This window comes from Panthera leo, chromosome A2, assembly GCF_018350215.1.
Source record: "Panthera leo isolate Ple1 chromosome A2, P.leo_Ple1_pat1.1, whole genome shotgun sequence".
NCBI classification, from domain to species: domain Eukaryota; kingdom Metazoa; phylum Chordata; class Mammalia; order Carnivora; family Felidae; genus Panthera; species Panthera leo.
This window is the reverse complement of record NC_056680.1, coordinates 3,344,816-3,367,766: the sequence shown is the minus strand read 5'-3', so window position 1 is coordinate 3,367,766 and position 22,951 is coordinate 3,344,816. Positions and strand designations below refer to the sequence as shown.

The window sequence follows — 22,951 nt, the reverse complement described above, 5'->3', positions numbered from 1 at the left end:
GGCCCGGGGCTGGGCTGGGGAGACAGGCCTGGGAGCACGCTGCCTGCGACTTGGCAAAGAATTCACCTCCAGCTTTCCAGAGCTGCTGGCTGGACCCGCCTTGGGCTCTCTGGCCTCCTGGTACCCTCTCCCAAGAAAGCCTTTCCCTGTTTTCCGGATCTCTTGGCCTCCAGGCGCCCCCAGCCTGCACGGCCTCCCTCTGGCCCAGCCCTGGCCACACTGGGGTTGTCTCTGTCTGGCTCTGTCTCCCCCACTTTGAGGGGCTCTCCGAATGCAGGGCCTGGGGCCGGGGTGCCTTCTAGCCAGCATCACTCAGTTTGGGGTCAGAAGGGGGGGGGGTTAATAAATAACTGTGGAAAGGGACTGGGCGTACTGGAATTCAGTGTTACAGGCATCTCCCAAGTTGACTTCCTAGGTCTCCAGGAGGAAGGAGAAGGAAAGAAGAAAGAGGAGAGACCCAGGGCCTGGGGGCGCAGGACACAAGCTTCTAGAGCTTCTAAAGGGATTGCAGTTGGGATATGATGGCCTGTGGCTTCCCCTCTCCCTCCCCCCATCCAGGACTTAACTCCAAATAAAACCCTGACCGTTGCCCAGAGTGTCATTTGACCGGTGGATTCCTGCCACAGCTGTGTCCTGGGGAAGGTTTAAATTAAACTGGATGCTTCAGGTCTCCAAACAATTCATCATGCTGGCCGGTGACAACCTAGGGGGATAGCCACCCAGGGCAGGCCTGAGCAGGCTGGGCGAAGCTGAAGGCTGTGTTCTCCCAACTCGCAACCTTGAGCCACCTGCTGACACAGGGCTGGGCATGCTGGAGCCCGAGTCAGACTTGGGGGACCCCTGGGTGTTTGGGGGACATGCCCAGTGTTTTCAGCTCCCTGGAAGGAGGGTCGTTGGTGGTCATTCCAGGTATGATGACAAAAGCCAGGGAGGGGCCTGGAGTCTGGCAGAGAGGGGTTTGAATCGGATTCCTCAATTTGCTCATCTGTAAAATGGGGATCCAAGGGAACGGGCCGGCCTGAATCCTGGCTGAGTTCCACGGCAGATTTTTCCAAATAAAAACGCCTTGAAGACTTGCCCAAAGTCACTCCTCAGCGACGGGGTGGGGGCTGTGATCGCCCTCCACCGTCTGCGTGGCAACGGCAGGGTGACGGGTGGCCAAACCTGGTCAACGGAAGTAGTCCAATCCTGGGGCATCCAGCGCCCCCCAAGTTACCATGACAACCGCGGACCGCCGGCGGCGAGAACCCCAGGGAAGGGCCGGGAGGTGGGCGGGTGGGCTGGGTCGCTGGAGCCCCGCCCCCGGGCCACGCCTCCGCACGGCCTCTCCCCATTGGTCAGTAGGGAAGGCCCCACCCTCCCCCTCCAAGAGGCTATAAGGCGGGCGGGGCCGGCGGTGGGCGGAGCCTCGAGCCCTAGTCGGGGGTCGGCGGCGGCGTCCGGGGGCTGTGGCTGCGCGCGCCCGGGTGAGTGCCACGTGGGGGCGTCCGGGAGGACCCCGCAGGTTGGGGGCTCCTGATCGGGTGGGCGGGAGAGGACCCAGTGGCGTGACAGGGGCGGGGGGTGAAGGGCTGGAGCAGGTGGCCGAGACCCTTGGCCCAGTTGGCTAAAGCTCAGGACCCAGTTGAGCGGCGACCAGGGCCCTGAGGGCACAGGGTAGGGAGAGGGGAAGAACTTCGAGCGAGCGGGGAGTCTCGGGTCGAACTCCCCACTCTGAGCCTGCTCAGATGTGTGGTCCTGGAAGCAGCATGGACCTCACCTCTGGGTGCCTCAGTTTCCCTGTCAATCTTTAGGTTTATTGGGATCCCGCAGCTACCACCTCCACCCCTGCAGGGGGCTGCTTGTGCAGTTCTGTCCGGGGCGGGGGGGAGGGGAGGGGAGGGGGAGCTGGGGGGTGCGCAGGGGTAAGGGGCCTCTTCTCCTTTGCCGAAGAGGAAAGAGCTCAGAGAGGGGAAGGCACTTGCCCGAAGTCACACAGCAGGTAACGGCAGGATGTGAACCCCAGTCTTTCTCTTTCCAGAGCCCATGCTTTGAACCCCTGCAATGTCCCCACCTTGCCAGAGGCTCTCTGTGTGCACCTAGTGTGTGCAGAGCCCTGTGCATCCAGTGTCCGTGTCCCTCACGACGCTGCGAGGAAGGGTACTATCATAACTCTGTTTTGAGGAAACGGAGGTTCCAGGAGGGAACAATACTTTGCCCAGGTCGCAAAGCCCAGCGGGACAGAGCCCAAGGCCTGGAAGGCCCTCCCACTCGGCCCTGCCCCTCAGGATGTCTGCAGCCGACATGTCAGAAGATGAGCCTGTGCGGCCCCCCAGAGACAGCCTGTGGGAGCAGGACAGGCAGGTGAGGGGCCGCCCCTCCCGAGGACAGGGGCACAGGGAGGGGTGGGGGGACTGTCTCTCCCGGGACAGTTTCGGGCCAGGGGCGCCCTCCCATGCCCATCCTTGCTGGACCTTGCGGGGGAGGGCTGCTGGCACACGCTACCCACCTCCCAGAGGGGCGCGCGAGGCCCGGGGCGGGGAGCATCTCTGCCGCCACACCCGGCTCCCCCTCCCCCACCTCGGGGTCTCTGCCCCCGGGTCTGTCTCTGTGCCCACCGTCTCGGCACTCTCAACGGCAGCAGCACGAGTGACAGCGATCACAGGACATGCTCTGCACCGGTCCCGTTCCCCGCGCTTCGCGCGCGTCGGCTCCTTGAATCTCCCGGCTCTAGAAACCCATTTTACAGATGGGGAGGCCGGAGCCCCAAGCTAAGCGTGCAGCCCACCCGCTCGCTCGCCCCTCAACCCGGCCCAGAGAAGGGCAGCGGACCGAGGGGCGGCCGAGCTCCCCGCACCCCCTCGGGCCCCTCTGATGCCACCCGTCCCCACAGAACGTGGTGCAGCGCGTGGTGGCCCTGCCCCTGGTCAGGACCACGTGCGCCGCCGTCTTGGAGGCTTACAGTGCCGCTAAGGACAGGCACCCGCTGCTGGGCTCCGCCTGCCGCCTGGCCGAGCACTGCGTGTGTGACCTGACCGCCCGTGCCCTGGACCACGCCCAGCCGCTCCTGAGCCACCTGCAGCCCCAGCGTGAGCACCCCCCCTCCCCGCCACCGCGTCCCTGGGTCCTGCCTTTGATCTCCTGGACCTCCACCCTTAGCTGTCTGCTTGTGGCCCCCTCATTCTGTGTCCTGACGCCCTCCCTCGTGGCCTGACGTACCTCAGGTATCTCCCTCCCCATCTGCCTCTCTGTCCTTGCCTCTGCGTGTCCTGAGCCCCACGTCCCCACCCCCGGACTCCTGTGATCAGCTGAGGGGTCCAACCTGACAGACGGGTGGGGGGCACAAGACCCTTGGCCTCACGTCTGACCCAGGAAGGGGGTCACCTCCTCCACTCGAGGCCTCCCCCGCCTCCTTCTCAGCCAGTGTGCGTGACCTTGAGCTTGCTCTCTGGGGCATCTGAGCCGGCCCTGGGCGAGGAGTCACCTTGGTGCTGGCAGCAGCCGGATGGCAGGGCTGAGGCGGGGAGGGAAGCGCAGGTGGGGCCCGGCCTGGTGACCCACCCACACCCTAAGGGTCCCCAGCCCCTCCCAGGGTGGCCCGGGCCTCCCTCTGCCTCTCCCTACGTCTCCCTCCCTCACTCCCTGACTCTCCCCCCTCCAGTGGCCTCCGTGAACAATCTCGCCTGCAGGGGTCTGGACAAACTGGAAGAGAAGTTGCCCTTTCTCCAGCAACCTTCGGAGACGGTGCCGTGGGGACCCAGAGGGGGCTGGGGGTGGGAAGGAGCAGGGTAACCTCCTCCGGGACCGGACCGGTCGGGACTGCACCAGCCAGATTAAAATAATCAGCACCCGGGGCGGGGGAGAGGGGAAAGGGGTGACAGGCATTGAGGGCACCTGTTGGGATGAGCCCTGGGTGTTGTATGGAAGCCAATTTGACAATAAATTACATTTAAGAATAGAATAGAATAGAATAGAATAGAATAGAATAGAATAGAATAGAATAGTAGAGTAGAATAAAGAAATTGAAAAAAACCCAAAAGTAATAATAATAAACAGCACCCGAGTTTACTGAGCACTTAACACGTGCCAGGTGGTGCTGGTAACGCCTTCCACGACCCTGTAAGGGAGAACTTTCTTAATTTCCTCCATGTTTTAGAGGGGAAACTGAGTCCCAGAGCCAGGAAGGGCCAGGGACCCTGGGCACCCGGCCCCAAGGAGCTGGGGGAAGGGAAGGGAAGGGAGCCCAAACCTGGAAGGGGACCCCTCTCAGCAGGTGGTGACCTCGGCCAAGGACACGGTGGCCAGCAGTGTGACGGGCGTGGTGGGCCTGGCCCGGCAGAGCCGCCGCTGGAGTGTGGACCTGAAGCGCTCCGTGAGCCACGCCGTGGATGTCGTGCTGGGCAAGTCAGAGGAGCTGGTGGACCACTTCCTGCCCATGACCGAGGACGAGCTCGGTGAGCCCGGCTCGCGCCCACCCTGCCCCCGAATCCTTCTGCCCACTCCCCATCCCCAGAGATTACGGATCAGAGAAGCCCGGGACTTGCCCAGGGCCTCACAGCAGTTCAGGAGGAACCGCCCGGGGCTGGAGCCCAGGCCTGAGCCCCCCGGGCATTCCCACGGCCCCCCGCCCCACCCCCTGCGAGAAACCAGACCACGCAGACCCTAGGGCTGTACGGGGCTTGCAGACTTGAGGGCCCCGGTCTCAAACTGGTGTCCCCTCCGATGGTCACACTGGCCTAAGCAGTGCCTTTAAAATGCTTCAGTGCATCATGTGCATTTAACAATCAGATTTTCAATACAAGTCCTGATTTGTGGCTGGTCCTCAAAAACTAAACACTTGGGCTGAACGGCATCTGCCCCTTCATACGGTTCCCGTAGCCCCACCATTGTCACAGGGCTCCAGGCTGGCTCAGTCAGTGGAGCATGTGACTCTTGATCTTGGGTTTGTAAGTTCGAGCCACACGTTGGGGGTAGAGATTACTTAAAAAAAAAGAAAAAAATCTTAAAAAAGCAAAACAAAAAAACAGCATTCTCCAGTTTTCTACATCTTGTTTCTGACCCCAGAGACGATCTGACTTCTCTCAACCCCTGCTTTAGGGGGGCGAGAAGAACATGCCGATGCACTCCCTCCTCTGCAGAAAGGCTTGGAGGCATTTATGAGGCACCTACTGTGTGCCGAGCGTTTGTAGCATACCCTTTTTTTTTTTTTCTTAGGATTTTTTTAAAGTTTATTTTGAGAGATCGCTTCTTGGCCTGTTGGCTAAGATCAAGTGTAGTAAAGTTTATTTTGAGAGAGAGAGAGAGAATGGGGGAGGGGCGGAGAGAGGGAGAGAGAGAATCCCAAGCAGGCGCCTCACCATCAGCGCGGAGCCCGACGCGGGGCTCGAACTCACAAACCATGAGATCATGACCTGAGCCAAAGTCAAGAGTCGGACGCTTACGCAGCTGAGCCACCCAGCTCCCCATAGTATATTCTTAACAGACCGTTTCACAGAGGGGCTAAGAGTGTCTGGGTTGGAATCCCGGGTCTGCCTCTTGCACACTGTGGGGCTTCATGGCCCCTTGCCTCAGTGTTCCTCATCTGTAAATGGGGCTAATGATAGTGCCTACGTCATAGGGTTTGGGGAAATGAGTTGATGTCCCTAAAGGAAAACTATAAATTTGGGAGCCCGCGGGCTCGTCAACGCACAAGGAGGGTGAGCAGACGTGGAGGGGGCGGCCATGCTGACCCCCATCCCCCCACCCCGTCCCGTCCTCCAGCGGCCCTGGCAGCGGAGGCCGAGGGCCCGGAAGTGGGGTCCGTGGAGGAGCAGAGGAGACGACAGGGCTATTTTGTGCGCCTGGGCTCCCTGTCGGCGCGGCTCCGCCACCTGGCGTATGAACACTCTCTGGGGAAACTGAGGCAGAAGAAACACCACGCCCAGGACACGCTGGCCCAGCTGCAGGAGACCCTGGAGTTGGTGAGATCCTTCTGTTCACTCCTTCCCCGTGATGCGGGCGGGTGAGCGTGGATCGAGTGCCAGCTGGGGACCCGGTCCTGAGCTGGTCTGACGGGGGAGGCAAAGCCGGGCTCAGCTGCCTCCAGCCCGGTGTGTTCAAGGCTGGGGCGGAGAGGGCACATGGGTCTGGGGAAGCTCAGGGGGGTCGAGGTTCAGCCTGGGGAGACAGGAAGGGGCTTCGGTGGGGGGAGAGCCAGTAGGAGCTGGAATTCACAGGTAGTTAAAGTAGTTCAGGAGAGAAAGAAAACACCCCTCCCCTTGCTTTCCTGCCACCAATCCCAATCCACTCCAGCTTTTAGGTTCCAGTCTCTGCCCTCACTGTGTGTCCCTCCCTGCTCCAAAGGAACACGGAGCCCCCACTTTTTTTTTTTAACTGTATTTATTTTGAGAGAGAGAAAACATGAGCAGGGGAGGGGAGGAAGGAGAGAGAGAATCCCAAGCAAGCTCTGCACGCTCAGCGCAGAGCCCCCGGCGGGGCTCGAACTCACAAACCGGGACCTGAGCGGAAGTCAGAGCTTAACCCACCGAGCCACCCAGGGGCCCGCGGGAGCTCCCGCTTGGCTCAGTTTGATGACGTCAGACACCCCCAACCTGCTCCCGCATCTGAACCTCCATTCACCTGGGGGGGGGGGGGGTCAGGTCTCGACTTCCCGCCTCTCGCACTCACATCAGGCACCCGGGATGCTGGCTCCGCCCACAGGTCCCCTCCCCCTTCCTCACCCCCAGGCCCAGCCCCCCAAGCGGCACCTGGTCCCCCAGCTCCGTCCGGGTCCCAGGCTGTCGTCCCCGCAGCGGCCACCAGAGGGCGCCGATGAGCGCCCGAGTGGGTTTCTATCCCTGAACACCAAGTCCTCAAGGTCAGGTGTCAGAACGGGCTTCCTTTTTAAGGCTGAATAATACCCCAGAGTACAGATGGACCACAATTCCTGTTTGTCTTCTAATACCTGCCCCGTCCTGGGCACCGAAGGCACAGTGGCCCCGTCAGGACGCTCAAAGCGCAGTAGGGGAATGAAGGTCATGATGAAAAAACATACCAGGCGCTGGGGCATCTGCCCAGCCAGGAGGCAGGGAGGGAAGACTTCCGTCCGCTCGGAAACACTGCAATGAGCCAGGCAGGGGTGTGGGGCGGAGGGAGGAGTGCACCTAGCCCGCCGGCCAGCGTGGCCGAAGTGAGTCTGAGCGACGGCGGAACCGCGAGTGGCGGCGTCTGGCCAAGAGCAGAGGAGAGAACGGGCCGGTTGGCCAGGCTGGATCGGCAGAGGAAGGTTGCAGGGAAGAATGTTCTCTACATGGTTATGGAGACCAGATCCACGCTAGGGTCCTGGCTCCCCCGAGCCCCCGGATCCTCAGCTGCACCCCCGCCCCTGTCCCCTCAGATCAACCTCATGCAGTGTGGGGCCACACCCACTGCCCCCGCCCGCCCTGGGAAGGTGCACGAGCTCTGGGAGGACTGGAGCCAGCGCTCCCCAGAAAACGGCCGTCGCCGCAGCCAGGTAGGGTGGCGGCGAGAGGGTGGGCGGGGGTGCGAGGGGGCGTTCTGGATGTATCCAGGGTGGCGGGGGGGGGGGGGGAGGGGAGGGGCCGGGCTCCAGCCGTCTCAAACCAAGGGCTGAGGTCAGCGGTTTGGAGTGTCCACGGGGAAGCTGGCCGGATGGTCCTACGGGGTGCCCTGTGGGGAAACTGAGGCAGGGCGCTGGTCCTGGGGGGGGGGGGGCGCGCCCGTCGGGGACGCTGAGGCCCCTCCCCTCCCCCGCAGGCAGAGCTGGAGACGCTGGTCCTGTCCCGGAGTCTGATGCGGGAGCTGCAGGGCACCATGGACGCGCTGGAGACCAGCGTGCGGGGCCTGCCCCCCAGCGCCCGGGAGAAGGTGGCCGAGGTGCGGCGCAGCGTGGACGCCCTGCAGTCCGCGTTCGCCGACGCCCGCTGCTTCGGCGATGTGCCCGCGGCCGCGCTGGCCGAGGGCCGGGGCAGCGTGGCCCGGGCCCACGCCTGCGTGGACGAGCTCCTGGAGCTCGTGGTACAGGCCGTGCCGCTGCCCTGGCTGGTGGGGCCGTTCGCGCCCATCCTCGTGGAGCGGCCCGCGCCCCCGCCTGACCTGGAGGCTCTGGTGGACGAGGTCGTGGGGGGCCCTGACCCCCGCTGGGCTCACCTGGACTGGCCGGCCCAGCAGAGAGCCTGGGAAGCCGAGCACGGGGACGGGCCAGCCCTCCCAGGCGACACTTCCAAGGAGGAACCCACGCCCCCCAGCCGCGCCAAGCACACCCTGATGACAGAGCTGGACTTCTGACCAGATGGGGCCACGGGGCAGCAGACGCGGCCCTCGGGAGGTCGCCCTGCACCCCCCCCCCCCCCCCGCCCACCCCACCACCCCGAGGTCCCTGCTGCCCCCTAGTGGCCATGCACGTGCAGTAACAGGCCGCAAGGGGGAGGTCGCCCTGCCCCCCCCCAGGTCCCCGCTGCCCCCTAGTGGCCATGAATATGCACTAACGGACTGCGCGGTGGCCTTGGCCCAGGTGCGCGGTGGGGGTGGGGGGCTAAATTCAGACGCCTAGACCAGCTTCACTGATCTCAGACGCGCCCCAGTCTTTCCCTTGGACACAGGGGGACTGGAACCCAATTCAGGTCTCATTAGCCCCAAGCTGGGTGCCTCTGTTTGTGGTCCCCGGCCCTGCACCCCCCAAAAAAGCGGATCAAAACTCCCCAAAGAAACACAGTTTGCCCAGCGGCTGTCTGGGGGTTTGGAAAAGTAGGCACCCTCCCTCCACCCCCCCAGCTTGTACATCCTGGACGGGGTGGGGTGGGGGGAGGGGGGAGTCCCTGAGAATATCCAGCTTCATCCGCTGGGCCTGCTGGATCCACGTGATTTGCCCTTTGGGGTCCACGCTCCAGAATAAAGGTGCTTTGTGTTGTCCAAAGGCCTATGGCCTCCGTTCGGGTCGGGGTGGGTGTTGGTTCCAGGGTGCGGGGGGCCTCAGGCGTGTGGGGCCGCAAGGCCCAAGCCAGGGTTCAAGGTTTGAAAGGAGTGCTACTCCTCCCCGGGCCTGCGGGGGCTCGTCGTGCTGTGATTCCTCCAGCCGCACTGGTCCCGATGGGGCCGAGCGAGGTAGGGGAAGGGCCACAGGCCAGTCTCCTGGGGGCCCTCCCATCCTTTCACCGAATTCTCAGCCGCCCCCGAGACTCCCCTGTGGCCGGGTGGGGTGTTAGGAAACCACAGTCTGATGTGGTGAGGTCAGGGTGGCCCCTGGCTTCCCTAGGACCCGGCCCAGGGGCGGTTCTGGGAGGTTGGACCACTTCCCACCGGCCGGATTCACTTCCCTGCCCCTGCGTAGAAACCTCCATGGCTCCCACTCACCCTCAGACCAAATATCCAAACTCCTTTGCTGAGGCCGTGCCCTCCCGCCCTCCCACCCGTCGCTCGGACTCGTCCATCGTGGAGCCCCAGCTCCAATGCCGCCGCCTCCAGGAAGCTCTCCCTCACTCCGCCCCAGTGGCCTAGCTCTGACAGTCCACAGTCCACCTTCTTGGGACCCCAAGCCCCCTCCACCTGCACTTGGGGCCACAGGCAACCTTGCCTTCTCTTCCCCTGGTGCGGCTGGGGGCTCCCGGAGGGCCAGGCTGGGTGAGGATGGGCAGAATGGCACACAGGAAGGGCATTTTGGCAGAGGGAAGGGCTCAGGCAGAGGCACGGCGGTGGGGGAATCAGTCTGACAGGAACAGAGTGGGGAGGGAAAGATAAAGGGTCGAGGTAAGTCTGGGAGTGGGGGGAGCGGGAGATAAGGTCCTGGGGTTGAGTCTCAGCCTTGCCTACGCCTGGGTGGGCAAGCTCCTTCCCTTGCTGAGCTGTGCCCGGCAGGGAGCAAACCAGATACGAATCCTGCCCTCGGGGACCCCACAATACAGTGGGAGAGACAGACGATAAACAAGAAACAGACGGAAATCATCTTGGTGTTAGTAGGGGATGAAAAACATAACAGGGCTGAGGGATGGGGAGCGTGTGAGGGCAGGAGGAGGGGTGTATATTTTTTAACCGGGGACGAAGGGGCCAAGAAGACTTGTCTGAGGAGGTGAGATAGAAGCAAAGACCAAGGAGCGTTCCAGGCAGGGGGCACCACCGGTGCAAAGGTCCTGGGGCAGCAGCGGGCCAAGTGTGTTGGAGGAACAGTGAGGAGGCCCGTGTGTTTGCAGCAGAGTGAGTCAAGGGGAGAAAGGGAAGAGGGGAGGACAGGGAGGTGATGGGGGCCAGGGGCGGGAGGAGGACTCAGGTTTTCCCCCAGGGAGGGCAGAGGCTTGGAGGGCTGTGGGCAGAGGAGGGCGGGACCTGACTCCGATGTTCTCTGATGGTCTTTGCTGGGTTTCTCCGCCATCATTGTGCTGCGGCGGCCCTGTGGGAAGGGGAGGGGCCCACCCAGGGGTTCCCGCCTCCCCTGCCACCTTTGGGAAGCGTTGGCTGGGAGGACAGTTTGGGGGACATCCGCATTTTGTTCCCCAACTGTTTGGTAAACACGCGATTGCTCCAAGGAGATGACCTGGGGGTCATCGGGCTGTGTCTGAACCCTCCCTCCTCCCAGCTCAGCGCCCGGAACGGCCAACTGGGTCTCCACCAGCGTGCAGCTGGGGCCCCTGTCCCAGGAGCGGGCAGGGGGGAGACTTAGCTCGGGTTGAGAGGTCATTTCTCTGCCGGCCTGTGCCCCTACCCACCGTCAGCCCACCCCGTCCACAGGCTCTGGGTCTGGGTTTGAATCCCGTCCCTGCCACTTCCTGGCTCTGTGGTCTCCGGCCCAGGATGCCTCCTCCAGGAAGCCACCCTGGGTTGTCCCGAGCCCACCGGGCCGGCATCTCACTGCCAGGATCCCCCTGCTCTTTTGACACCCTGTATCCATCCGCGTTTTGGCCCTAATTTATCAAGGGAAGTCCCTCCCGGAGAGTGACGCATCCCCTCCCTGTTCAGGCGAGACCGGGCTCCTCTCTCCCTGCCCGGACGATGCGAAGCTCGCGTTTGTTGAGTACCTGCTCGGTACCCGGCACTGGGGTAAACAGGTCCCGTGCTTGACCACATTTCACACTCGGAACTATCCTATGAGCTGGCCCGTCCAGCCAGACATCCCTTACAGGCTGACCGTGTGCCAGGTCCATTTCTGCCGCAGGAGACGTAGCTCGGAGTGAAACAGGCCTGAGGGAGGGGAGCTGTGCGTTGTGGGGAAGGGCTCTGCGGGTAGCGAGAACAGCATGTGCAAAGGTCCCGGGGCAGCACCATGCCTGGCGTGCTGGAGGAACCGTGAGGAGTCCCGCGTGGCTGGGGGAGAGCGAGCGAGGGGGAGAGAGCTGGAGGAGGGGAGGGCAGGCAGAGAGCAGGACCCTGCGGGCCACGGGGAGGGCGTCTGGAAGAGGAACCTGAGGCCGGTGGATGGTAACTGGCCAAGGGGTCGCGGCAAAGCAGAGCTCTGAAGTGTGCTTCGTGGGTGGAAACCGGAGGCCGAGACAGCCTGTGGGCAGGGCCTTGGGGGCAGGGGATGGTCCGCAAATCCCTCGGCCTTGCTGGGGGTGGGGGGGCGTGCCGTGGGCAGAGGCCGCCCGGTGCGGATAGCAGGGGAAAGGTCCTGGGCCCAGGGCCCACGCTGGGCTGGGCAGGCTGCACGTGACCGCCCAGGGCCCTCCCCCGGCCCGCTGGCCGCCTGCCTCTGCCGGCCGGGCCCGGGCCTGCCCCAGACCCTATAAGGCCTGGTAGCCGAGAGCAGAGCCAGCCCCCAGCTGCACCGCCTGTGGCTCTGAGGGACCCTCACGCACCCCAGGTGAGCAACGCCAGGGTGAGGCTGGGCCGGAGGGGTGTGGCCGGCGCGGGAGGGGTGCGGCAGGAGGCCCGGGAGCCCCCCGATTCACACACCCTCTCCGCCCCTTTCCAGCTGCTCAGAACATTACCATGTCTGCCCCAGATGAAGGAGGCCGGGATCCTCCCAAACCCAAGGGCAAGGTGAGGGGAGGTGCGGTGGGGGAGATCCCTGCCGGGACGTGGGGACCCCCCCGGAACCTTGGGAAGGTGACCTTCACGGTACCGGGGGCCGGAGGGCCTGGGAAGGGTGGGGTGGGAAGGCTCTGCGAGCCATGGTACCAACTGTCCCCTCCGGTCCCAAGCTGAAGGGTGGGGGGAGCGGGGGGACACAAGCAACCCTCAGCTCCTGCCCTACCATGTGACCTGGAACCAGCCGTGGCCCCTCTCTGGGCCTCAGTTTCCCCATCTGTGAAATGGGGGGGGCCGTGGAGGGAAAAGGCCTTTGGAGACCCGGAGGATGAACTTTTCCTCTGTCTACGGGAGGCAGGCTGACTCTGCCCGTGGCCCAGGCAAAGAAACTGAGACTCAGAGAGGCTAAGACACCCTCCTGGGGTCTACCCAGGATGAAGGGCCCGAGGGGATGCAGGAACCCAGTGCTGTCCAAAGCATTCCCCCCACCCAGCACCCTGGCCCTGCTAACGCTTCCCCCCCTGCCCCGTGTAGACCCTGGGAGGTTTCTTGGGGTCCCTGCCTGGCTTCAGTTCTGCCCGGAACCTGGTGGCCAGCGCCCACAGTTCTGCGAGAGAGGTCCGGCCGGTCGCCGACCCTGCGGGTGCGTCCGCGCAGCCCCAGGCTCAGGGTGAGTGGACAGCTCCGTGGGGGCGGCGGCTCTAGAGGTGGGTCCCGGGAATAAACATCCCCGAGCAGGGACTTTTGATCATTTGGGGGGGGTGGGGGGGGGGTTCACACGTGCCAGCATCACCTCAACAGACACTCCAGGCTGGCATGCTCAGGTGGCACCAGATGGGGAAAACTGAGGCCTACGTAGGGCAGGAGAGGGGCCCAAAGTAGCATAACCAGCAACGGCGAGGGTGTGGACACAGCCTGTCTCTCTGCTTTCTCAACCCCTCCCCTGCATCCCACCCCATTTCTGATGCACCGGGGACTGGGTGCTCCCCGTGTCTGAGCTCACTGAAGGTTTCCATCCTGGTTCCCAGCAAAGGGGGCTGGCTTCCCTGGGGTCACATAGCCTTGGCGGCAGGGGCTGGGGGGGGAGGGAGCGGGGGACTCCCTATCCTCCATTTGCTCAGGGGGCTGATGCCGGGGAGCGTGGGCCTGGACGCTCGCTCACTCTGGGCCCAGCGCCCCAGGCCAGTGACTCCTGCCCCACATACCCAGGCCAGACAGGCAGCTGCGGCTGGGGCGGGGCCCTTAATACCCTTCCTCGGGTCCCCTCCGGGGTGAGTGTCCAGGGCCCGGGACCCGGGCATAGAAAACTCCAGAGAACTCCCGTACCAGCAGCCCAAAGCCCCAGGGCTCCAGGAGAGCCTCCGGCAGGGCTCAGTCACTGGCTGTCGAGGTCACCTCCTGCTGTCCCTGGCAGGGCGGCTGGGACATTCCTGACCTTTCAGGCTGTGCCCACCAATTACGCAACGGGCCCCAGGCCCGTTGGCTGATGCCAGCCCACGTCCCTCGCCCTTCCTGGTTGCCTGACCAGCTCCTGTGCCCACAGCAGCCACCAACCTGGAGCAGACGGCCGGCGGGGAGAAGCAGCCGCCGCCTTCAGATAAGGTGAGAGGGGCTGGTCGACCTGAGGCCTGATGGCCTCCGCCTCCTTCTGGCGCTTCTCGGGGGAGGTTTCGGTTCCTGCCTTCTGAGGGGCTGTCGTAGGCCAAGGGGAGGGCAGACACCCCAGTGCGTCCTGCTGTGGGATTCCAGGCGTAGACTCCCCTCTGAGCTTCGGTTTCCACATCTGCGAAATGGGTGCAATGCCGACCACCGCCCACCTGCCCGGCGCGGCAAGGCTGCGCACGGTCTCCCGCTCTGTCTAGCGATAACGGGCCGGGAACACGGGCCCCTCGGCGCACGCCAGGCTCGGGGCTGCGTGCTTTCTGTGTGCCGCTTACTGGTGGACCTGCCCCGCGAGGAAGGGAGCGAGAGTACCCCACACCACAGCCAAAAAGCACAGAGAAGCCAAGCCGCTTGCTGAAGGTCACACAGCCAGGCGTGGCTAGGGAACCTTCCTGCACCTTCCATCCATCTCGGATGAACGGGGCTCTCCCCTCGCTATCACGTCCCCAAGGCTGGGCCAGACGGAGTGACTGATGCGCGACCGCTAAGGGCCACAGCAGGGCGCCACAGCCCTGTTAGGACTGCTTCACTGGGCACGCTTAAGGGCCCATCCTGGAGTCTTTCTTTTTCTTTAAAGTTTATTTATTTATGTTGAGAGAGAGAGCGAGTGAGAGTGGGGGAAGGGCAGAGAGAGAGAGAATCCTAAGCAGGCTCCGCACCGTCAGTGCCGATCCCGATTCGGGGCTCGAAATCACAAACTGTGAAATCGTGACCTGAGCCGAAGTCGGACCCTTCACGGACTGAGCCACCCAGACGCCACCCCACCCCCCCCCCTGCCCCCCTGCAGTCTTACTCTACTCCCCTCTGCCCTCAGCTCAAGGAACGAGGAACGCCAGTGGCCCTTCTGGCCCAGATTACAACAGACCGGGACAGCCAAGGCCACACCCTGTTCCCTCCCCGTCTTAGTCTCAGTCTCCTGCAAAGTGCTTCAGGCACCTTGACTCCCTTCCTCCACAATCCTTGAAGGAGGCAGTTGTGTTAGTCACCAGGCTTCAGCCAAAAAGCTCAGAGGGGATGTGTCTTGCCTGAGGTCACACAGCGGGGGGGCTAGAGAGGGGCGGAGGGCTGAGATTCGAACTCAGGTCTCTGCAGGCACACAGCCCAAGCGCCCACTTGAAACGAGGCAGGGTAGCAGGTGGGCAGAGGTAAGAACAAAATTTCGGGGCTCCCTCCAGCTCAGTATTGTGGCCGTTTGCGGCCAGATCCCTCCTGGTTGTGGTACGTCCTGGGCGCTGCGGGGGGGATTGCACGGCATCCCTGTGCCCTGCTCGCTCGACGCCTGGGGCACCCTGTCCCCGAGTCGTGGGCAACCACAGATGTCTGCAGACGCCACCCAGGGTCCCCTGGAGGGTAGAATCACCCCGGTTAAGAAGCTCTGGATTACAGACAGCACACTTGTGGTTGAAAGTGAGTGGTGGCGACTCAGGCCGCCACAACCCTTTGTTAGTTTGACCAGATTAGAGAAACTGCCCTTTGAAGAGTAGGCAAGACGAACCAACTATGTCACCCGGCACCCGGCACTGAGCTCAAGGCCAGGGGACTTTGGCAAAGGTTCTGGGGGTGTGGGGACCTGCCACTGGGGGCGCAGGCCGGGCCCTGGAAGGCCATGGCTGGATGACAGTGTGAGAGCAGAGTATGTACAGGCGGGAGGTGACGGGCAGACTCTCTGGGTGACAGTCCTTCGCCCTGATGCACGCGAGGGATCGGGCTGGCTGAAGTCTGGGGTGCGGAGCGCCTCGGGCTCTCCTCTTGACCACGCGTGTCCTTTCTTATCAGATGACCCCTGGGGCAAAGGACCTGGTGAGCTCCAAGATGAGTAAGACCAAGGACACCATCTCCTCCGGGATGGCTGACGTAGTGGACGCAGCTAAAGGTGTGGTGCACGGAGGCCTGGGCATGACCCGGTCTGCCCTCTCAGGTGCCAAGGAGACTGTGGCCAGTGGCGTCACAGGGGCAGTGGGTGTAGCTAAGGGCACGGTCCAGACCGGCCTGGACACTTCAAAGACCGTCCTGACAGGCACCAAGGACACCCTATCTACTGGGCTCACAGGCGCACTGGGCATGGCCAAGGGCACCGTCCAGACCGGCCTGGACACCACCAAGAATATTGTCACAGGCACTAAAGACACAGTGTCCGCTGGGGTGACGGGGGCAGTGACCATGGCCAAGGGCACCGTCCAGACCGGCCTGGACACTTCAAAGACCGTCCTGATGGGCACCAAGGACACCCTATCTACTGGACTCACAGGTGCACTGGGCATGGCCAAGGGCACCGTCCAGACTGGCCTGGACACTTCAAAGACCGTCCTGACGGGCACCAAGGACACCCTATCTACTGGGCTCACAGGCGCACTGGGCATGGCCAAGGGTACCGTCCAGACCGGCCTGGACACCACCAAGAATATTGTCACAGGCACTAAAGACACAGTGTCCGCTGGGGTGACAGGGGCAGTGACCATGGCCAAGGGCACCGTCCAGACCGGCCTGGACACTTCAAAGACCATCCTGACGGGCACCAAGGACACTGTGTCCACGGGGCTCTCAGGGGCAATGAACATGGCCAAGGGCACCGTCCAGACCGGCCTGGACACCACCAAGGCTGTCCTGACGGGCACCAAGGACACTGTGTGCAGTGGGGTGACTGGTGCCATGAATGTGGCCAAAGGGGCTGTCCAGACCGGCCTGGACACTTCAAAGACCGTCCTGACAGGCACCAAGGACACCCTATCTACTGGGCTCACAGGCGCACTGGGCATGGCCAAGGGCACCGTCCAGACCGGCCTGGACACCACCAAGAATATTGTCACAGGCACTAAAGACACAGTGTCCGCTGGGGTGACAGGGGCAGTGAACATGGCCAAGGGCACCGTCCAGACAGGCCTGGACACTTCAAAGACCATCCTGACGGGCACCAAGGACACTGTGTCCACGGGGCTCTCAGGGGCAGTGAACATGGCCAAGGGCACCGTCCAGACCGGCCTGGACACCACCAAGGCTGTCCTGACGGGCACCAAGGACACTGTGTGCAGTGGGGTGACTGGTGCCATGAATGTGGCCAAAGGGGCTGTCCAGACCGGCCTGGACACTTCAAAGACCGTCCTGACAGGCACCAAGGACACCCTATCTACTGGGCTCACAGGCGCACTGGGCATGGCCAAGGGCACCGTCCAGACCGGCCTGGACACCACCAAGAATATTGTCATAGGCACCAAAGACACCGTGTCCGCTGGGGTGACAGGGGCAGTGACCATGGCCAAGGGCACCGTCCAGACCGGCCTGGACACTTCAAAGACCGTCCTGATGGGCACCAAGGACACCGTGTGCAGTGGGGTGACTGGTGCCATGAATGTGACCAAAGGGGCTGTCCAGACCGGCCTGGACACTTCAAAGGCCGTCCTGACGGGCACCAAGGACACCCTATCTACTGGGCTCACAGGTGCACTGGGCATGGCCAAGGGCACCGTCCAGACCGGCCTGGACACCACCAAGAATATTGTCACAGGCACTAAAGACACAGTGTCCGCTGGGGTGACAGGGGCAGTGACCATGGCCAAGGGCACCGTCCAGACCGGCCTGGACACTTCAAAGACCGTCCTGACGGGCACCAAGGACACCGTGTGCAGTGGGGTGACTGGTGCCATGAATGTGGCCAAAGGGGCTGTCCAGACCGGCCTGGACACTTCAAAGACCGTCCTGACAGGCACCAAGGACACCCTATCTACTGGACTCACAGGTGCACTGGGCATGGCCAAGGGCACCGTCCAGACCGGCCTGGACACCACCAAGAATATTGTCACAGGCACTAAAGACACAGTGTCCGCTGGGGTGACAGGGGCAGTGAACATGGCCAAGGGCACCGTCCAGACCGGCCTGGACACTTCAAAGACCATCCTGACAGGCACCAAGGACACCCTATCTACTGGGCTCACAGGCGCACTGGGCATGGCCAAGGGCACCGTCCAGACCGGCCTGGACACTTCAAAGACCGTCCTGACGGGCACCAAGGACACCGTGTGCAGTGGGGTGACTGGTGCCATGAATGTGGCCAAAGGGGCTGTCCAGACCGGCCTGGACACTTCAAAGGCCGTCCTGACGGGCACCAAGGACACCCTATCTACTGGACTCACAGGTGCACTGGGCATGGCCAAGGGCACCGTCCAGACCGGCCTGGACACTTCAAAGACCGTCCTGACGGGCACCAAGGACACCCTATCTACTGGACTCACAGGTGCACTTGGCATGGCCAAGGGCACCGTCCAGACTGGCCTGGACACTTCAAAGACCGTCCTGATGGGCACCAAGGACACCGTGTGCAGTGGGGTGACTGGTGCCATGAATGTGGCCAAAGGGGCTGTCCAGACCGGCCTGGACACTTCAAAGGCCGTCCTGACGGGCACCAAGGACACCCTATCTACTGGACTCACAGGTGCACTGGGCATGGCCAAGGGCACCGTCCAGACTGGCCTGGACACTTCAAAGACCGTCCTGACAGGCACCAAGGACACCCTGTCTACTGGGCTCACAGGCGCACTGGGCATGGCCAAAGGCACCGTCCAGACTGGCCTGGACACTTCAAAGACCGTCCTGACGGGCACCAAGGACACCCTATCTACTGGGCTCACAGGTGCACTGGGCATGGCCAAGGGCACCGTCCAGACCGGCCTGGACACCACCAAGAATATTGTCACAGGCACTAAAGACACAGTGTCCGCTGGGGTGACAGGGGCAGTGAACATGGCCAAGGGCACCGTCCAGACCGGCCTGGACACTTCAAAGACCATCCTGACAGGCACCAAGGACACCCTATCTACTGGGCTCACAGGCGCACTGGGCATGGCCAAGGGCACCGTCCAGACTGGCCTGGACACTTCAAAGACCGTCCTGACAGGCACCAAGGACACCCTGTCTACTGGGCTCACAGGCGCACTGGGCATGGCCAAGGGCACCGTCCAGACCGGCCTGGACGCCACCAAGAATATTGTCACAGGCACCAAAGACACAGTGTCCGCTGGGGTGACAGGGGCAGGGAACGTGGCCAAGGGGGCAGTGCAGACTGGTCTCGGCACCATCCAGAACTGGTTACCTGGCACCCGGGACCCTGTGTGGGGCGCACTCACCAGTTCCAGTGCCCCCCGCAAAGGAGGGGAAGCTCTGTCCCCCGGAGTATCCAGCGCCCCGGACACACTTGGTGCAGGCCTGGACCCTGTCCGGGAAGCCACCGCTGAAGCAACCCGTCCCCAGGGGGCCACCCTGGGCAGGGAGGATGCGGGGCACGTGGCCACCGCGCGCGGCCATGAAGGAGCCACGAGCTTCGCGACACTCCGGGACGAGCTGAAGGAGCTGGGGGATGTCTTCCGGCCCCTGGATGCCGAGGAGCAAGGTAAGAACGGCAGGGCCGGCCCACCTCCCACGGGGCTGGGCTTCTGTAAAACCCATCCCGGGGCCTCTCGGATCCAGTGATCCCCTCTTCCCTGCAGCCCAGCTTGCTGCCTCCGAGCCTGAGCCGAGGGTGCTCACGGCCGACCAGCGCAGCTACTTTGTGCGTCTGGGCGACCTGGCCCCCGGCTTCCGCCAGCGGGCGTTTGAGCACGCCCTGAGCCACCTGCAACACGGCCAGTTCCAGGCCAGGGCCGCGCTGGCCCAGCTGGAGGACGCCTTCAAGCTGGTAAGAGCCTTCCCCTCCCCACGCTCCCCCATCCCCGTGTGGTGACCCGACGGGCATCTACTGAGCCCCACGGAGGCTTCTCCACGGCGGACAGCTAACGTGTCGGCTCCTGCTCTGTGCCAGAGGCGGAGCTGAGCCCAGTCCAGCGGCAGCCCCCTGTGGCCAGTGCAGACGGCGAGGCTCCCCCAGCTCTGAGGACCTCCCGGTCTCCAAGGTCATGGCTCTTAGACGTTTAGATGCACGTGCAGTGAAGAGCTCAGCAATGCTGCCTGAATCCAGATCTCCAGGCTGCACCCACACAACGGTGATTTCAGTCGGTGCCCCACGGTCTCTGGTGGGCCACAGCACGAAGACCGCGGGTCCGATCCAGCGGGATCTCCACAGGCGTGAACAGGCCCCTGGGACACTGGGCCATGTCTGGGGACATCTGTGGCTGTCACACTGCAGGAAATGGTGCTCCTGGCCTTGAGTGGGCGGGGTCAGGGACGCTGCTCAGCCCCCCACCCCCAGTGCCCAGGACACCAATAGTACAGCACACAGAATGATCCAGAACCAGTGCCAGTGTCAGCAGGGCCGCGGAGGGGAAAGCCAGGGTTAATTATGGGGGAAAAATAACGAGTAAAGCCGTGCTCACCCCAGACACCGGAATGCATCTCCAAGTGGTTAGATGGCATCACCCAGGGTGACCTCAAGGTCTGTAAGTCACTGCCCTGTGTGTGCAGCCTCCCATGACCTCAGCAGGTGAGAGGTGGTCAACATAATGTAAAGGCTCCTGGGGGCCAGTGGAACCCCTTAACCTAGGAAGTGTCCCCTGGGGGGGTGATTCTGTTCCCAGGGACACTTGGCAATCTGTGGGGATGTCTGTGGTTGTCACAACCGGGGGGGGGGGGGGACTCCTGGCATGGAGGAGGTGGGGACCAGGGATGCCCCCCAGCAACCCCCCCAGCACCCAGGACTGAGGAGTGGCCTGACCCCACTTAGGTTTCTCTAGGGGGTCACTAGCTGCTGATGGGAGAACGGGCTGGACCCGGAAGATTCCTGCAAAACTCCCGGCACGTGACGGACAGTGGGGCCTCTGGGTGGCTTCCATGGCAGCAAGAGGCACCGGGTTCAGAATGTGCCTCCGAAGCAGGGATGGGGGACACGAGAGAGGGGGACTCTGTAAGGCACCTCCGAGACCTTTTCATTCGTTTCTTATCAAAGGATTTTATTTTTTTGTGGCTTTTCCACCGTGCCCGGGAAAGGTCCAGACGTGAGGCTCCAGGGCCAGACCCCAACGTCCCCAGGGGACCAGCTGTAATGTCTCCGCTGGCGTCTCTTTCTTTCTAGATTCAGAAGGCCGAGCGGGCTCCAGAGGGCCAGTCACCTCCAGACCAGGGTCCGAGCAGCAGCGTGGAGGAAGGCGCTCCCCACGAGGTGCGTGACCGAACGACGAGGCTCCCGCTCTTCTCCCTCCGCCCCCGCTTACCTCGCTCCCCGCTCCCGCAGGTGCCGGACGCCGGGGCCCTGTCCAGGGCCTGCAGCCTCGTCCAGCGGCTCCACGTGGCCTACAGCTCCCTGGCCGCCGGCCTCCAGGGCCTCCCCGAGGAGCTCCAGCAGCGTGTGGGGCGGGCGCGGCACAGCCTGTGTGAGCTCTATGGCCTGGTCTCCTCGGCCGGCTCGGTCCAGCAGCTGCCGGCAGAGCGCCTGGCCCGGAGCCACGAGGGCGTGGGCCGGGCCTGGCAAGAGCTGGAGCAGGTGCTGGACAGCGTGCAGCACGGCCCGCCGCTCTGCTGGCTCGTGGGGCCCTTCGCCCTGCCGCCCGGCGGGCAGCGGCTGTAGGCCGCTCCCGGCCCACGGGGGCCCTCCGCGGGGCCTCCTCCCCGGCCCCAAACCGGCTCCCCCTCCTCCCCGAAGGTCTGGACCCTGCGCTGCCTCGCCCCAGCGGGGGCACCAAGGACCGTGAGCTCAGCGGCACCACGCACCCGGCTCTAGGCCTGCCCGCACCGTCCACCCCTTCTCCTCCGGGTCTGGGGGCCCAGGGTTGCTAAGACCGCCGACGGAGGGCGTTTGCCTGAGGATCTCAAGCAAGCACTCCCATTAAGGAAGAGGAACGCACACGTGCCTAAGTCTAGAAGGTTCCGTCCAGTTCGCTTGCTCCTCCCTCCTGGGCTCCCGGCTCTGTCCTGGCTCTAGAAGCATACGCCCTCAGCAAACCATGTTCCGTTGCAGCCGGATGTACCAGAAGGCCACTGTCACCCCGAGGCAGGCTCCTACCGCCTCTGCCAACGCTCGGTGTGGCCAAGGGGCTTCGTGAGGGTCAAGCTGCGGCAGCCAGCAGCCATGGCTATGCCCCGGGCCGGCTGGAGGACTGGACGGGGGCGGATATAAAACCAGCCACTTCCCACCTGGGCCTACCCGGAGCTGATGCTCTGTGGCCCTCCAAGCACCTGGGCTGAGGCCTCTGAGGAAGGACCAGCAGAGCTTCCCCGCAGGGGACGGGGCCCTGGGACAGTGGGGGGGACAGTGGGACAGTGACCGCAGGTGCTCAGCACGTTCAGGTAGGCCCCACACTTGGTCGAGGCTGGAGAACAGCTGTGACGCAGCACCCCGTCCTTCCGGGCCACACTTCCCCAAATGCCCAGGGCAGCCACGCCGGGGTGGCACGTGGGGATACAGGACGCCAGGCGCGCCCTCCCTGGGCCTCACCTGTCCTCCGGCCGGGGGGGGGACCCTGGCCAAGGAAGCCCCCGCTTCCCAGAACCCGCATCCCACCCTCGACCCCCCGGTCAGGCCCCAGGACCACAGCCCCTTCTCACACACGATGCGGTGCTCTGAGCCCAGGACGCGACACCAGCCTTCCCCCAAAGGGTCGCCAGGCTCCTGGGCGCTGGCCATGTGAGACACGGGGAACGGGTCAGGAAGCCCCTCGGGCCCGTCCTTCCTTGGTGTCCCTCACGCACTGTCATCGCAGGAAGAGATGCTAGCTGGAGCTCCAGTCCAGCCAAACCAAACGAGGGGCGCCAGGCTCAGGAAGTCCCACCCTGACCACGGCCCCGGTGGGAACGGAGGCTCCTGGCCAGGGCAGGGTAAGTCACATACAGTGGACGCCACTGTTTAGCCAGCAACTGCCCAGTGCGGGTGTCGGTCTGAATCCGCGTGACGGCCCCGTGAGCCTGGGATCCTTACACAGGTGAGGAATGAGAAGCCCGGGGTGGGAGTGCCACTCATCCAAGGGCACAGAGCGAGTCCCGCCCCCAGTGCTCACACCCTTGGAACATCAAGGACACTGGCCAGCCCACAGCGGCCCCCAAGCCTGAATGGCTCGAATGCCCCGAGCCACTGCTTCTGGGGACCCTGAATCTTGCCTCGGGGGTCCCAGAGCCACCTGCAGCCTGGCTGGGAACAGAGAAGCACGGTCTCCACCCTCCGGGCCCAGGCCCGCCCGCTGGGTCCCTGCTCCCGCCTGGGTGCTGGGCGGCCGCACGCAGGAGGGTCAGACCACAGCCTCCACTCGAGCCCCCATTACTTCTATAAAGGCCCACCCCCCACCCCCACTCTCCCTCACCGTCAGCCCTGCAGGGCCAGGCCAGGCAGGGGCACCTTCGCAACCAAGTTCACGTTCGCTGTGAATGCTACGGCTTAAATCCTTCGTCCCTGGACGGGTCCTGGACAGCTGCCCCAGCAACACTAGACAACCAAGTCAATAAA

At 63.6% G+C, this 22,951-nt stretch overlaps 2 protein-coding genes across 3 annotated transcripts; both read left to right on the top strand.

Annotated features, from left to right (window-relative positions):
* Positions 1–1,168: 1,168 nt before the first annotated feature.
* Positions 1,169–8,330, top strand: PLIN5 (perilipin 5). Of its 2 annotated transcripts, XM_042928060.1 has the most exons (8): positions 1,169–1,466; positions 2,164–2,343; positions 2,873–3,068; positions 3,641–3,723; positions 4,250–4,433; positions 5,740–5,939; positions 7,355–7,471; positions 7,735–8,330. In XM_042928060.1, the coding sequence occupies exons 2-8, from the start codon at positions 2,269–2,271 to the stop codon at positions 8,263–8,265; spliced, it is 1,386 nt and encodes a 461-aa protein (XP_042783994.1). In that variant the 5' UTR covers positions 1,169–1,466; positions 2,164–2,268; the 3' UTR covers positions 8,266–8,330. The 2 variants fall into 2 exon arrangements, with proteins under 2 accessions (XP_042783994.1, XP_042783996.1); XM_042928062.1 differs by lacking the exon at positions 1,169–1,466 and having other exon boundaries at positions 1,887–2,343; positions 4,253–4,433.
* Positions 8,331–11,693: 3,363 nt separating this feature from the next.
* Positions 11,694–22,949, top strand: PLIN4 (perilipin 4). The gene is made up of 8 exons (XM_042928023.1): positions 11,694–11,767; positions 11,879–11,946; positions 12,469–12,604; positions 13,478–13,536; positions 15,373–18,976; positions 19,074–19,261; positions 20,591–20,677; positions 20,750–22,949. The coding sequence occupies exons 2-8, from the start codon at positions 11,896–11,898 to the stop codon at positions 21,080–21,082; spliced, it is 4,458 nt and encodes a 1,485-aa protein (XP_042783957.1). The 5' UTR covers positions 11,694–11,767; positions 11,879–11,895; the 3' UTR covers positions 21,083–22,949.
* Positions 22,950–22,951: the final 2 nt, after the last annotated feature.

Excerpts from the sequence above, each read along its gene's own strand:
- PLIN5 (XM_042928060.1), top strand. The coding sequence starts at position 2,269 with ATGTCTGCAGCCGACATGTCAGAAGATGAGCCTGTGCGGCCCCCCAGA. Across the intron at positions 3,069-3,640 it reads GAGCCACCTGCAGCCCCAGC|TGGCCTCCGTGAACAATCTC; the intron begins GTGAGCACCCCC and ends TCCCCCCTCCAG. Across the intron at positions 7,472-7,734 it reads ACGGCCGTCGCCGCAGCCAG|GCAGAGCTGGAGACGCTGGT; the intron begins GTAGGGTGGCGG and ends CCTCCCCCGCAG.
- PLIN4 (XM_042928023.1), top strand. The coding sequence starts at position 11,896 with ATGTCTGCCCCAGATGAAGGAGGCCGGGATCCTCCCAAACCCAAGGGC. Across the intron at positions 13,537-15,372 it reads AGCCGCCGCCTTCAGATAAG|ATGACCCCTGGGGCAAAGGA; the intron begins GTGAGAGGGGCT and ends CTTTCTTATCAG. Across the intron at positions 18,977-19,073 it reads CCTGGATGCCGAGGAGCAAG|CCCAGCTTGCTGCCTCCGAG; the intron begins GTAAGAACGGCA and ends TCTTCCCTGCAG.